This window comes from Penicillium macrosclerotiorum (assembly GCF_028827735.1).
Source record: "Penicillium macrosclerotiorum strain IBT 26536 chromosome Unknown utg000003l_segment0_segment0, whole genome shotgun sequence".
NCBI lineage: Eukaryota > Fungi > Ascomycota > Eurotiomycetes > Eurotiales > Aspergillaceae > Penicillium > Penicillium macrosclerotiorum.
In genome coordinates, this window is record NW_026643083.1 from 398,274 (window position 1) to 410,894 (window position 12,621).

At 52.7% G+C, this 12,621-nt stretch overlaps 5 protein-coding genes across 5 annotated transcripts; 2 read left to right on the forward strand and 3 right to left on the reverse strand.

Annotated features, from left to right (window-relative positions):
• Positions 1-857: 857 nt before the first annotated feature.
• Positions 858-1,307, reverse strand: N7462_003034 (guanine nucleotide-binding protein subunit gamma; the record flags this gene model as incomplete). The annotated part of the gene is made up of 3 exons (XM_057074760.1): positions 858-920; positions 973-1,030; positions 1,156-1,307. 3 exons carry the CDS (start codon positions 1,305-1,307, stop codon positions 858-860), a joined length of 273 nt encoding a protein of 90 aa, XP_056934265.1.
• A 1,513-nt stretch (positions 1,308-2,820) lies between these two features.
• On the forward strand, positions 2,821-6,128 carry tif32 (putative eukaryotic translation initiation factor 3 subunit EifCa; the record flags this gene model as incomplete). Its single annotated transcript, XM_057074761.1, has 3 exons — positions 2,821-2,862; positions 2,992-5,594; positions 5,663-6,128. The coding sequence occupies 3 exons, from the start codon at positions 2,821-2,823 to the stop codon at positions 6,126-6,128; spliced, it is 3,111 nt and encodes a 1,036-aa protein (XP_056934266.1).
• A 1,294-nt stretch (positions 6,129-7,422) lies between these two features.
• N7462_003036 (uncharacterized protein) lies at positions 7,423-8,532 on the reverse strand (the record flags this gene model as incomplete). Its single annotated transcript, XM_057074762.1, has 2 exons — positions 7,423-7,993; positions 8,048-8,532. The coding sequence occupies 2 exons, from the start codon at positions 8,530-8,532 to the stop codon at positions 7,423-7,425; spliced, it is 1,056 nt and encodes a 351-aa protein (XP_056934267.1).
• Positions 8,533-9,178: 646 nt separating this feature from the next.
• Positions 9,179-9,869, forward strand: N7462_003037 (peptide alpha-N-acetyltransferase complex B subunit NAT3; the record flags this gene model as incomplete). Its single annotated transcript, XM_057074763.1, has 3 exons — positions 9,179-9,347; positions 9,404-9,635; positions 9,698-9,869. The coding sequence occupies 3 exons, from the start codon at positions 9,179-9,181 to the stop codon at positions 9,867-9,869; spliced, it is 573 nt and encodes a 190-aa protein (XP_056934268.1).
• A 538-nt stretch (positions 9,870-10,407) lies between these two features.
• N7462_003038 (MCT family MFS transporter) lies at positions 10,408-11,806 on the reverse strand (the record flags this gene model as incomplete). Its single annotated transcript, XM_057074764.1, has 2 exons — positions 10,408-11,536; positions 11,616-11,806. 2 exons carry the CDS (start codon positions 11,804-11,806, stop codon positions 10,408-10,410), a joined length of 1,320 nt encoding a protein of 439 aa, XP_056934269.1.
• Between the last annotated feature and the right edge of the window lie 815 nt (positions 11,807-12,621).

Below are 12,621 nucleotides of genomic sequence, written 5' to 3' on the forward strand. Positions count from 1 at the left end.
GCGAGGATTCGGTGCGTTCGGTGACGCTGCATGTACCCGGGGACGCATATCAGGGGCCTGGGACTCGGGGCTGAAACACCGGGTTCTGGGCCAACGACCCATTCAGTCGGGACGGCGAAGAGTGCACGGGTTGATGCTGACTAGGAAACAAAAAGCCTCCAGGGCCCAAACCGGTTTACTGGATACAGGTGCGATTAGAATGTATTTGGTCATTGAATGCGAATCGAATCTATGATACACGAATGACAACCCGAGTCTCATGCGGCAGGGTCGCAGAGGTCGTAGAGAGGTTTTTTAATAATCCCAGAGAACAAAGGAAAGTTGGCTCCAAAACACATGGACGACAAAGGGGGAATGGTGCTATCGAAGATAAGAACAAGATCAAAGTGAAGAAGGTTAGAGGTTGAAGAAATGAAAAAGAAAGAAAAAAAAAAGAAGTCAAAACAGGTGAATCAAGTAGTAAAAGAGACAGGGCAACGCAGGAAACAGATCGCATCGTCCAGTGCGATCTATACCCAGCTACCATTTTCCAGTGCAAATGGAGGGGAAAAGCGAGGGGTCTGATGATGGAGCACGCGAGACCAAGATGGACCAAGATGCGATCGCATTCAAACCCCCCGCCGGAGATGTCGGTAGGGCTTCGTGCAGGGCCAGCAACATGATTTCTTCACATCCACGTCTCGCAAGCCCGCGCCCGGCAGGTCAGCGATCGGCGAATGTGTTTGTTTGGGCCCAAGGGGTGGTATTGAAGACAGACGGCAGGAATCCGGGGGAAAAAATTAGGTGAAGAAAAGGTGGGAGAACAAATAGAGAAATCGTGTCGTGGCGATCGAGGGAGGTCTTCGTCATGAGGGCCATTACATGACGGTGCAGCAGCCGTTTTGCTGCTGGGGAGCGTAGGGATCTTCCCGCTTTTCGACCTGGCAAGTGGGTTAGCGGGATTTGCGCCGAGGGGGATTCGGGGTTGCATACCTGTCCCCATACGGAGGGCACCATGAAGTCGCGAGTGTTGTTGCAGTAGGTGATGAGCCTGACGAGAGATGTCAGCACGGTGAAAAGGGGGGGGATTAAAATGAATGGGGGTGCCATCATGGTGTGGTGTGGTGTGGTGTGGTGTTGGCACGGCACCTTGTCCAGGGGAGAGGGGGCACGCACGACATAGCAGCTTCGGACACCCTGACCCGCGGACGGTCCAAATCCTCCTTCAAGCGGGCATTGAGCTCGGTCAATCGGCGGTACTTGAGGTCGGCAACACTCTGCTTCTTGTTCTTGACATCACCCCCGGAGCGCAGTTCGTAAGCAGGCATGGTGGATGGTGGGTGGTGGATTGGTGGTCGGTCGCGCGCAAGTCGAGAAAGGGGGTTTGGACGAGAGGGCAGACAAGGGGACCAGGTCTCGCGAGGCAGAGACGGAGAGGTTGTCGAGGCAGGAATCGACGATGTTGAACAGAGAAAGGAATAGCAAAAGAGAGTGGCAGGTCGAAAGGAAGGGACGAGGTCGGGGGGAGAGGAACAACAACTGGAGAGGGATTTTCCCCGTTGGTGTTCGGGGGGTCTTTGCTCTCTTGGCTTTCGTCCTGGCCGCTGCAGGTAAGTAATCCCCCCGTATTTCCCCCGTACGCGAAACAGAGGTACCCGGTACCGACCGGGGCCTCACCCCCTCGATAGTGCGACAATAGTTGGTCTCGGCTACCCTAGGTACCGGTGACCTCCATGTGGTCCACTTCACCCTGCAAACATCCCTCATACAATCTGACCCATCGGATTATCTGCAGACGACAGAGAGTACAGGATCATATCATAGGTTGCTGGCCAGTCGCCCAGATGGGAATCAGAACTCCCTGTCAAGCCTGCCTGAGGGGTCCTATGATTTTAAAAGAAGGAAACGAAACTCCCGATCGCATATTCTCATACTTGGGTCCCCTGATATCTCAATGCCTCTCAGTGCCTTGAAAAGTCAATTTCGTTATCGAAACAGATACCATCGTTCACTTTTGATGCCATTCATTTCAGAGCGCTTGGAGACCAGCATCCTTAGTCATCAGCCACCTTCCCCCCCTTGTCCAGTCCTGGTAGTACGACAGTTCGCTGTGTAGAGTCCGGCAGTAATCCCTCTTAGGACCGCTCGAGCGGAATTCAATTCTCTAATTGATTGGGGCCATCCACGCACATTGTCCATGTACGAGACCTGCTGTGTTTTCATGATCGTCCATTTTGTTCCTTTTGGAGGCTGAAATGTACCTAGTTATCTTTATGTTCTATAAAATGTGTCACCTCGATCTCAAGACGAATGATGCATGAAGATATAACATTGGCTAACACCGAACTCACACACTGCTAAATAAACTCGCTAATATCCTTTGTTCTGGCAGCCCCGTCGGGTCGTATCGTCATCGTTCAAGAGGGGGACTTAGAATGGAGGGAGGAGTGTGAGCGGCGTACTCCATTCGGACTAATCTTCGCAAATAAAGTTTCACGCGGAAAGACTTGTTGCGTAATTTTGGCTCCATTCTCCATCCCCAATCGTATTTGATTTACCGCCGTATGAGTTTCCACAGTTCCGACTCGACCGCCTCAGGCAGAAAATTTACACGTGACTGCCCCATCGCTTAGCCCGAAGTGGGAACACTCGGGCAATTTTCGCTGGCTCACGCACAACAGGCACTTCTCCCCCTCTAGGTCAAGGGACTTCGCGTGGCAGCATTTTCAACGTCGGTCTTAGACCACTGCCCGTGTGCGAGACGCCTGCAACTCTTTCCCCGTTTTCGACTCTTCGAATTTTCCCCGAAAACCCATCGCCCGAAGGGGTGGATTGCCCATCATGCCGCCACCACCGCATATCAAGCCTGAGAATGTCCTCAAGGTGCGTCTCGACCCGCCCTGTCACCTCGGAAAGGGGGAACCAAGAAAGATAGATCGATGGAGATATGATGGAAACATACAACTTCGAGGAGGTTCTTTTTGGGATGAATGCTAATGTCACTTTTTACAGAGGGCCCAGGAACTTATCGCCGTCGGTCAGGCCCCCGCCGCCTTGACCGTCCTTCACGAACATGTTACCTCCAAGCGGACCCGTAGCAGCCCGATTGCTTCGCTCGAGCCGGTGATGCTCCTGTTTGTCGAGCTGTGTGTTGACCTACGCAAGGGCAAGGCGGCCAAGGACGGCCTGTACCAATACAAGAACATCGCCCAGAACACCAACGTTGGCACCATCGAGGTTGTTCTCAAGAAGTTCATCGAACTGGCTGAGAAGAAGGTCACCGAGGCTCAAGCGAAGGCCGACGAGATCCAGTCTTCCCTCGAGTCTTCCGCCCCCTCCACCGCTAACGTCGATGATCTGGAGGCTATCGAAACCCCCGAGACCATTCTGCTGGCCACCGTCTCCGGTGAACAGTCCCGGGACCGCACCGACCGCGCCGTCGTCACCCCCTGGCTCAAATTCCTGTGGGAGACCTACCGTACCGTTCTCGAGATTCTGAAGAACAATGCCCGTCTCGAGATTATGTACCAGTCGACCGCCCTGCAGGCTTTCCAGTTCTGCCTCAAGTACACTCGCAAGACTGAGTTCCGCCGTCTCTGCGAGCTGCTGCGCAACCACGTTCAGAATGCCGCCAAGTACTCCACCCAGATGCATGCTATCAACCTCAGCGACCCCGATACTCTGCAGCGACACTTGGATACCCGCTTCCAGCAGCTGAACGTTGCTGTTGAGCTGGAGCTGTGGCAGGAGGCCTTCCGTAGCATCGAGGACATCCACACCCTCTTGAACCTCAGCAAGCGTCCCGCTAAGAACGTCATGATGGCCAACTACTATGAGAAGCTGGCTCGCATCTTCCTTGTTAGCGAGAACTACCTTTTCCACGCTGCTGCCTGGAACCGCTACTACAACCTGCTCCGCCTCTCCACCGTCGCTCTGGCTACCGGCCAGAGCACCAAGAAGGAAAACCCCTCCGTGACCGAGGCTGATATGACCAAGGCCGCTTCCTTCGTGCTCCTCTCTGCTCTGTCCATCCCTGTGATCAGTACTACCCGCTCGCGTGGTGCTCTGGTTGACGTTGATGAGGCCCGCAAGAACAAGAACACCCGCCTTACCAACCTTTTGGGTATGGCCCAGCCCCCGTCCCGTCAAGTTCTCTTCCGGGATGCCCTGAACAAGGGTCTGCTGAAGCGTGTTCGCCCTGAGATTCGGGATCTGTACAACATTCTTGAGGTCGACTTCCATCCTCTGTCCATCTGCAAGAAAATCACTCCCATCTTGAAGCAGATTGGTGCTGACCCAGAGATGGAGAAGTATGTTGTTCCTCTGCAGCAGGTCATCCTGACTCGTCTGTTCCAGCAGCTGTCCCAGGTCTACGAGTCCGTTGAGCTCAAGTTTGTCTACGAGCTTGCTCAATTCCCCGATCCTTTCCAGATCACCCCTGCTATGATTGAGAAGTTCATCATGAACGGCTGCAAGAAGGGTGACCTCGCTATCCGTGTCGATCACATCTCCGGTGTTCTCACGTTCGACTCGGATGTCTTCTCTTCCTCCAAGGCTATGCACGCTGGCAGCGCCGCCGGCTCTGCCGAGAGCGAGATTGGCTCCGTCCAGCGTCTCCAGCACACTCCTGCTGAGATTGCCCGCTTCCAGGTCGCTCGCCTCGCCAAGACCCTTCACGTTACCTGCATGTACGTGGACCCGTCCTATAATGAGGCTCTTCTCCAAGCCAAGCAGGCTGCTCAGGCTCGCGCTTTGGCCGGTGCCGCACAGGAACACGAGGAGACCTTGGCTCGTCGTGTGATCATCGATAAGAAGAAGGAGGCTGCGACCGACGCCCTCCAGAAGAAGCAGCGCGAAGAGGAGACCCGCAAGCGCATTCGTACTCAGCAGCTTCAGGAGGCCGAGAAGCAGCGTCTCGCTGATGAGCAGCGTGACCGCGAGCTGAAGCGTATCAAGGATGAGCAGGACCGTATTCGCCAGGAGGAGCTCAAGAAGCAGATCGAGGAGCTCAAGACTGGTGTTAAGGGCATTGACATTAGCGAACTCGATGTGGAGGATCTGGATGCCAACCGCCTGCGTGCCATCAAGCTCGCCCAGCTCGAGAAGGAGAAGAACGAGCTCAATGACCGTGTGCGCACCACTGCCAAGCGTATTGACCATCTGGAGCGTGCTTTCCGTCGCGAGGAGTTGAAGCACATTCCCGCCGATTACGAGGCTCAGAAGAAGCACGACATGGAGCTCTACGAGCAGCAAAAGGCCGAGACTCTCAAGGAGGCCAAGCAGAAGCACTCCGAGGCTGTTGCCCTCAAACACCGCCTGAGCCGTCTTGTACCCCAATTCACCAGCTTCCGCAAGGATCTTTCCGAGAAGCGCCACGAGGAATTCGAGAAGCGCCGCAAGGCTGCCGAGCGCGAATTCGAGGCCAAGAAGAAGCAGCGTATCAAGGAGGTCCAAGATCGCCGCCGCCGCGAGAAGCAGGAGCGCGAAGAGGAAGAGCGCCGTCGCAAGGAAGAAGAAGAGCGCATGCAACGCGAGGAGGAGGAGCGTGTGGCCCGCGAGGAGGAACGCCGTCGTGCATTGGCCGAGGAGAAGGCGAAGCGCGAGGAAGAGCGATCGTTAGTTTTGACCCCCCCCTTTCTCCCTCTTAATAACTTTATAACTAACTTTTCACCCCCTGGTTCAGCAAACTCGACGAGATCGCAATCCGACAGAAGCAGCGCGAGGACGAGGCCGAAGCCCGCCGTTCTGCTCGCCGCTTTGGTGGCCCAACCTCAGCCGAACCTACCGAACGGACTGCTCCTCGTCTCAACCTGGCTTCCCGCACTGGTGGCTCTAGCTGGAGAGATCGGATGGCCGCTAAGGAGGCCACCGGCGAGCCTGCCCCCGAACCCTCTCGGGAGCCTGTTCGTGAGGAGCCTGCTCCGCGCCGAGCTGGTGGTGGTTACGTGCCACCCCACCTGCGCGGCGCTGCCTCCTCTGGCTCCGCCCCTCCGCCTCGTGAAAACGGCCCTTCCGACCGCTTCGTCCCTCGTCACCTGCGTGACCCCTCCTCATCGACCCCGGCCGCTCCCCCTGCCGATAAGCCGGAGGAGTCGAAGCCCAGCACTGGTGGCAAGTGGGTGCCGCGCTGGAAGCAGCAGCAAAGCTGAGCCCGTGCATCGGAAGATCCATATTTTTTCTCCATTTTACCCACACCTCTAGGGAGCGAACCAAAAAAGTGACACGGAAGCTTTTTTTTTTCTATCCGGCGCATGTTTCTTTTTCATGACCTCTGCAATGACCCTGTATCATCGGCCCCCTCTTTGCCCATCTGTTGGGAGCCTCGTGGTCCATCGTTTCTTTTTTTTCCCGCCTCTGTTTCCATTTGCGCTTCCCAATGTTGTTTAATTTCCTCACCCCCTCCGAATGGCTTGCCATTGTCATTCTCCGTGCCCGTGCCGTTTGGTTGGAGCGGGTTCCAGTGAATAGGATCATCTTTAGACGACACAATCCTATGCTTTGATCTAAGTTACAACACTTCCACTATTTATCTCGTAGTTTGACATAGCCACAAGATCAAATCTAGATTAAAAGTCTCACAAGTATGATCAACTTTAAGCATGTAGGGCCGACACACTTGGACAGTTCTGGATTCGAGAGCTAGAGAGAAAAGATCACGGATTCCAGGCGTGTGTGTGAGGCCCATGGAATAACTACTATGTGACGATGCCAATAATGCCAGTGCTTCAAGCCCAATATGACATTCTGATCACGGGCGGCGTATGCCACAATTCTCGACGCTTTACATCCCTGGCTGTGTTCATGCAGGAACTGCTACCCAGGCTGTTATCGAGAAGCAGCTCGCCAGGAACCAGATAAATGGCAAGTCTTAAAGGCGGGAATTCACTCAGGCGGATTCCATAGATTTATGCCGAAGATTGGGGAAATTAACGAACGTCCAAGTAGTCTCGAAGAACCTACGTTATTTGACCTACTCATATCGAATTAGTCAGACAGGAATCTTGAATGAAGGAATAAAAATATTATCTCTATAGGAAGCTTGCTGGCAGCTCTAGCTATACTATGCACCTCTGATCCTAGAAGGCGGCGATATTGGACAATATGGACATGAGTGGCAGCATTTGATCGAAGCCCATCTACCGCTGTAATTAGGAGGACGAGATCAAAAGCCTATCCAAAACGAAATGAATTGCCTCAGATCCCAGGACCCATTGTGAAAGACAATCTAAATAGCAACATGGGAAATATAATATCGACAGGTCATCTGGACGGCATCCCAGAAATGAGGGTAAATTCGAGACAAAAAAAAGACAATCAGGGAAATGGATATCTGACAAGAAAAAAGGCCAAAGAAAAAACCTCGTAGCAGTCTAGTAGCATGCTGAAGGGGAATACAACTTCCAGAGTCTCAAAAAATGAAGAAAAGGTCGTCTAATGGTAGGGCTACGCAGCAGCCACTTCGGCGTTCGCTCCAAAAAGCTTCTCACGCCACTCCCCACAGACGGCTTCAAAGCCGCTGACGACGTCCCCGCATACCTTACCAGCTTCACGGTCTTTCAGCCGTCGATCCCACTCGCCGCGCTCAATCCATCGCGAGCCCTCTTCGAGACTTTCTTCCTCGCGCCGCAGCTCTGCAACGAGTTCCCGGGCAGATCGAAGACGTCGTGATGCCGTGGAAGTCAATTGGCGGGACTCGTAAAGAGTATCGCCGAGACTGCGGAGTGAAGTGGTGATATCGGCGGTCTGAGTGATGAGTGCTTGGAATGAGGCAAGGGGGTTGCTGGATGAGCTTGGTTGTGAAGGTGTCTCTGGTCGGGAACCATGGCGTTGCTGTTCGGGGAATGGATATGGAAGATTTGGTAGAAGACCTTCGTCAATGAGGGGCATGAGAGAGTCAATGGCGTCTTCGGAGAGGAGAGGAAATGGTGAGAAGAGGAGCGGATGAATGAGGGATTGGAGAGTCCGCGTTTGGTGTGTGAGGTGGGATGTGATAGAGGAATGAGCAGTAATCAGTCTATAAGAAATATTAGGGATGTTCTGCAGATACTTGTCTCCATAGAAGGCTTACCGCATAGCACTATTCTCAATCCCGCTTTGCGCCCCCATATCTCGAAGTGCCTCGACAGTCCGCTGAATGACATGGTCATTCTCACTGCCGTTATTTTCGATACCCCGTCGGGCGAGGCTCTCGATATCAGCCATCTGATGTTCCAATGCGGGGGAGATTTCGGCGACCTCGTCAAAATCCGAGTCATTCCCGTAATCCGACCCATCGTAATGGGATTCTTGTCGCCGATGCTGTCGGAGCTGGCTGGCCCGAAGCCTATTTCGGCGGTCTGGCGAGAGTTCCCCCGATGGTGACCGGGCGCGCATATTATGAACGGACTGCATATAAGCATCTTCTCCGTCGCTGTGGCCCATCGTCTGAGACCCCGGGGCTCCATCTTGACCTGAAGCATAGCCATATCCTTCCTCCTCCTGATCCCATGCGTCTGCCAGCTCATCGGCAAGATTTCCAAGTCCTCCCCCGCTCGTCTCGGTAGAAAAATCCATGGACCCTCGTTGCGACCCCCGTTTGTGATAATTATTTGTTGGCGGGACATGACGGGAGATGGCGGCAGAGACAACCGTGGAGTTCGAGGTGAAATAGGACTCTGTGGAGCAAATCCATTGACTCCGACTGTTCCAGGGGAGATTGGCGAGTCATCCATGGCTGAGGGGTGGCGGTGAGAGAGTTTCAGGGGAGATGGTGGGAGGGGCGGCATTGCAGCGATAGAGGGGATCGGAGACCTCCGGAAACAATAGAATGATGGTTCGGATGTAAAGAGCGAATTTTGAAGCTAGGATATCAAATCAAAATGGTGTTGAAAGGAAAGGAAGAGATCATTGACATGAAATGTTGATAGACTGCCGAAACAAGTAATTGTGTGCTGAGGAAGGAGCCGCAACGTTCGATGGCTCTAGCGCAGCATGATCCGAGTAGAGAACGATGTCAGCCCACAAGGCGGAAGGAAAGACGACTTCTAGACCGAAACAAAAGACACCACGGCGAGCCAGTCGTGTGCGTTCATCAGAAAGCCCGCGGTCGTCGATAATCTAACGACCCCCGTGGTGCGTCACCGCCTGGCAGAAAAGGCGCCTTCAACGTTCAACCCCACATTCTTCAAGCCTTTTAGAGCCTCTCCAACAAAGAGGCAAGATGAGCTCCATTACGCGCATGTCGCCGCTAGACTTGCTGTCGCTAAACCTCACCAACCTTGACCCTCTGACAGAGAACTATGACCTGGGCTTCTACCTGAACTATTTGACCAAATGGCCATCCCTGTTCAGCACAGTGAAAGACCGCGATGCGGGCGTTGTGGGCTACAGTATGGATTGCTATCTTTCTCCGATTTGGCATTGAGTATGAGCTAATTAGTTGTAGTTATGGGTAAACTGGAAGAGCAGCACCCATCAATGAGGGAATCTCCTCATTACACGCCGTGGCACGGGCATATCACCGTCTTGACAGTTGCACCGGCCTGGCGCCGACTCGGCTATGCTAGCCGATTGACAGAGCAGCTGGAGCAAGGATCAGACATTAACGATGCCTGGTTTGTGGATCTCTATGTCCGAGCAGGGAACAAGGTAGCCGTGGATATGTATAAAGGCATGGGGTGCGTATAACTGGGGCATGCGGAATGTTATGACAAATCACCACAGATACTAACACCGACAGGTACTCTGTATTCCGACGAGTGGTGAACTATTACAGCGACGACCCAACGGGCATGTCAGAATCTGGCGAAGACGCCTTCGACATGCGCAAGCCGTGTAGTCGAGACAAGAAACTCGAGCACGTGAGAGACAAAGGCGAAGACTTCCTGGTCAACCCAGAAGATGTCTCATAGACCTGAAGAAAATACAAGAATGAAAAAGCGATGCGACCGTGAGTATATTAAATAGAAATGGTATTTTTGGTCTTTTGCATGGGGACTTGTACAGGGTGTTCCGGGATTTGAACGCGATTGCACTGTCACTTATACCCATCATGGACAGAGTGAGATTAGGAAATGACAACTTTTACATTAATTTTCAATTATCCATGTATAATTCATGAAGACCATGGGTACTTCTTGTAGTGAGAATAAGGCTGATCTCTACCCGGTTTGCTGATAGTACATATTTTGAATACATGTATCATTGCAACAGAGCCCCAAAGTTCGAGGAAATATTTGGCTATTTGATAAGACAAAAGCGAATTTAGGTTGATGATTAAGAAAGCGGTTCATTTTGATATATAATATTCTAAATTCGGTAACATGCTTTTATTAAACCGACCGATTTTACGGCCAGCATTCATCGACATCCTGACATTACTTTCAGTGGCATTTTTAGCGTGACGACAAGATTATAGCAACAAGATTTCTCCTGCTGACTAGAACTCAATCAAACTTTGGCCACCAGGTGAGGACCAGAGCGTACAAATCTCAGGGAGGCCATGAGCGCGGCAGATGCAATAAGACAGCAAGCAGTGAAGAGCTGGACACCTAGGTAGTTGTTGGTGTCGGCCAGAATAGCTCCGCCAATAGGTGTGCCAATCAATAGGCCGATGGAGGTAATGGCAAACACCATACCGAGGCGGGTACCGAGATCCCGAACATCCGGTGTCATGCTCGCCATCACCACAGGCGGGAGTGACACGAATCCACCTGAGAAGAAACCGTAAAGGATGGTCAAGACAATCATACCGGCAACCGTGTGGACCCGGATCCAGACAAAGGCCAAGATTGACGTGATAGTAACGGCGGGCGTAAGCATGTTGAGGGGGCCGGTATGGTCCGCGATGAAGTTGGGTCCAATACGACCAAAGGTCGAGGCAGCGTTGAGCATGGACAGCAGGTAGAAGCCCAAATTTGAATCCACAATTCCGGTGTCGATGGCGTAAGACTGCACATAGAAAAGGAAGTTGTAAAAGCCTAGGAAACCCAGGAACATTGCCGCGGCGAACAGGCAGTATGCAGGATCTTTGAAAGCAGAGAACTGGTAAAGCTTGCGTTTCTCTTTTGGCGCAAACCGGACTCGCATGATGCTAAACGAGATAAAGGTGGTTCCGAAGCAGAGAAATCCGATAGCTCGAGTGGCCCACGGGAATCCGATTTTCTCCTGCAGCTGATTGAACATGATGGGATATACGACACCGCCAATGCTGCTACCGCTGGCGGCAAGTCCGTTCGCGAAACCTCTCTTGCGGCGAAAGTACTGTGGTAGAATGGCGACAGAAGGCACGAAGAGGCAGCCAGCCGCAAGACCCACGCAGATTCCTTGAGCGAGAATGAGGTGCCAGTACTTGGTCGAAAGACTAGTCATCATCAAGCCAAATGGTAGCATGAAGTTTGCGAACCCAATGAGTCCCCGGAAATAGCCTGCGTCGAAGAGAGGGCCTGTGATGACGCCAATCAACATCAGAAGGAACGACTGCAACGACCCGATCCAGGCGATTGTGGATGAAGACGTGTCGGCGAGCAATGTCTGTTCATAATAGGTTTGGTATGCACCCCATGTGTTGATGACACCCCTGTTCATTAACATGTCAGCGCATGTCCCGTACTATATGTAGCATGCTGATACCGCATGTCTCGTCTCGAACCACATACCATGAATTAAAGAAGAGAAAGAACGAGCCTAGCACTTGAAGCCAGGAGAAGAAGCCCGTGTCAAACGTTAGCTCCTCATTTTGCTTTTCGTCAGGCGAGTTGGAGGCATTAACAGTGGCTTTTTCCTCATCTCGAGCGGCCGGCGCATCGGCGAGGACAGTCTGCTCTACTTCTAGATTAGTCGGGCCCATGTCTGCACGGGTCGCAGTTGTATCGGGACGGACGCGGGCAGAAGCTCTAGCGAGAGAGACCCTTTGAGGATAAAGGCCGACGAAGCGTGAAGGAAACACGCGAGTAGAGTGCGGTAGAGGCGAGTGAGTCAAAATGGCCGGGAATCGTCCCAGATCTATCAGAGAAAAAAAATTGACGAGGTGGATTATAAATTATCAACCGACCCCGAGTCCCAAGCGGGGCGCCGAAAGGATTGAGAGGGCGGGAAAGACCGAAAAGAAGCAGTTTTTAGGCAAGAAAGCGTGGCCCACTGGGGGCCACTTGCCTACGACCTTGGGGTGCGGGACTCCATACTGGCCATCTCCCGAAAGCGACGTTCGGATGGCCAGAGGGTGTAGCCCAGTGACGATCTTCGGCAAGTGTGCCGATTATCCAGGCGAGAGGGGGTCCAAGGGCTGATCTGTGCGGTGCCTGGGACGTATAACTCTGATCTGTATGAATCATAATGACTTTTGCAGGGGTTCAGTTCCAGGGGGCGTACCAAAGCCACACCATGTGGGACTGGGCTCGGGCTCCCGGACTTTCTCCCCGGAGATAAAACTGCATGGCCCGCGTGATGGAAGACCAGACTTGCCTTTGTTCAATTCTCCGCCGCCCATAGAAAGTCTACCATTTGCTTTCCAATTCAATTCAACACCGGTCTTCCTTTTTTTTTTTTTTTTTTTTTTTTTTTCATTCATTTCATTAGAAAATATGCAGCATATGACATAAAGCAGAAAGCTTTCTATTACTGGTTCTTTCATCTGATGTGCCCATGCGTGATTTACTTGAACAG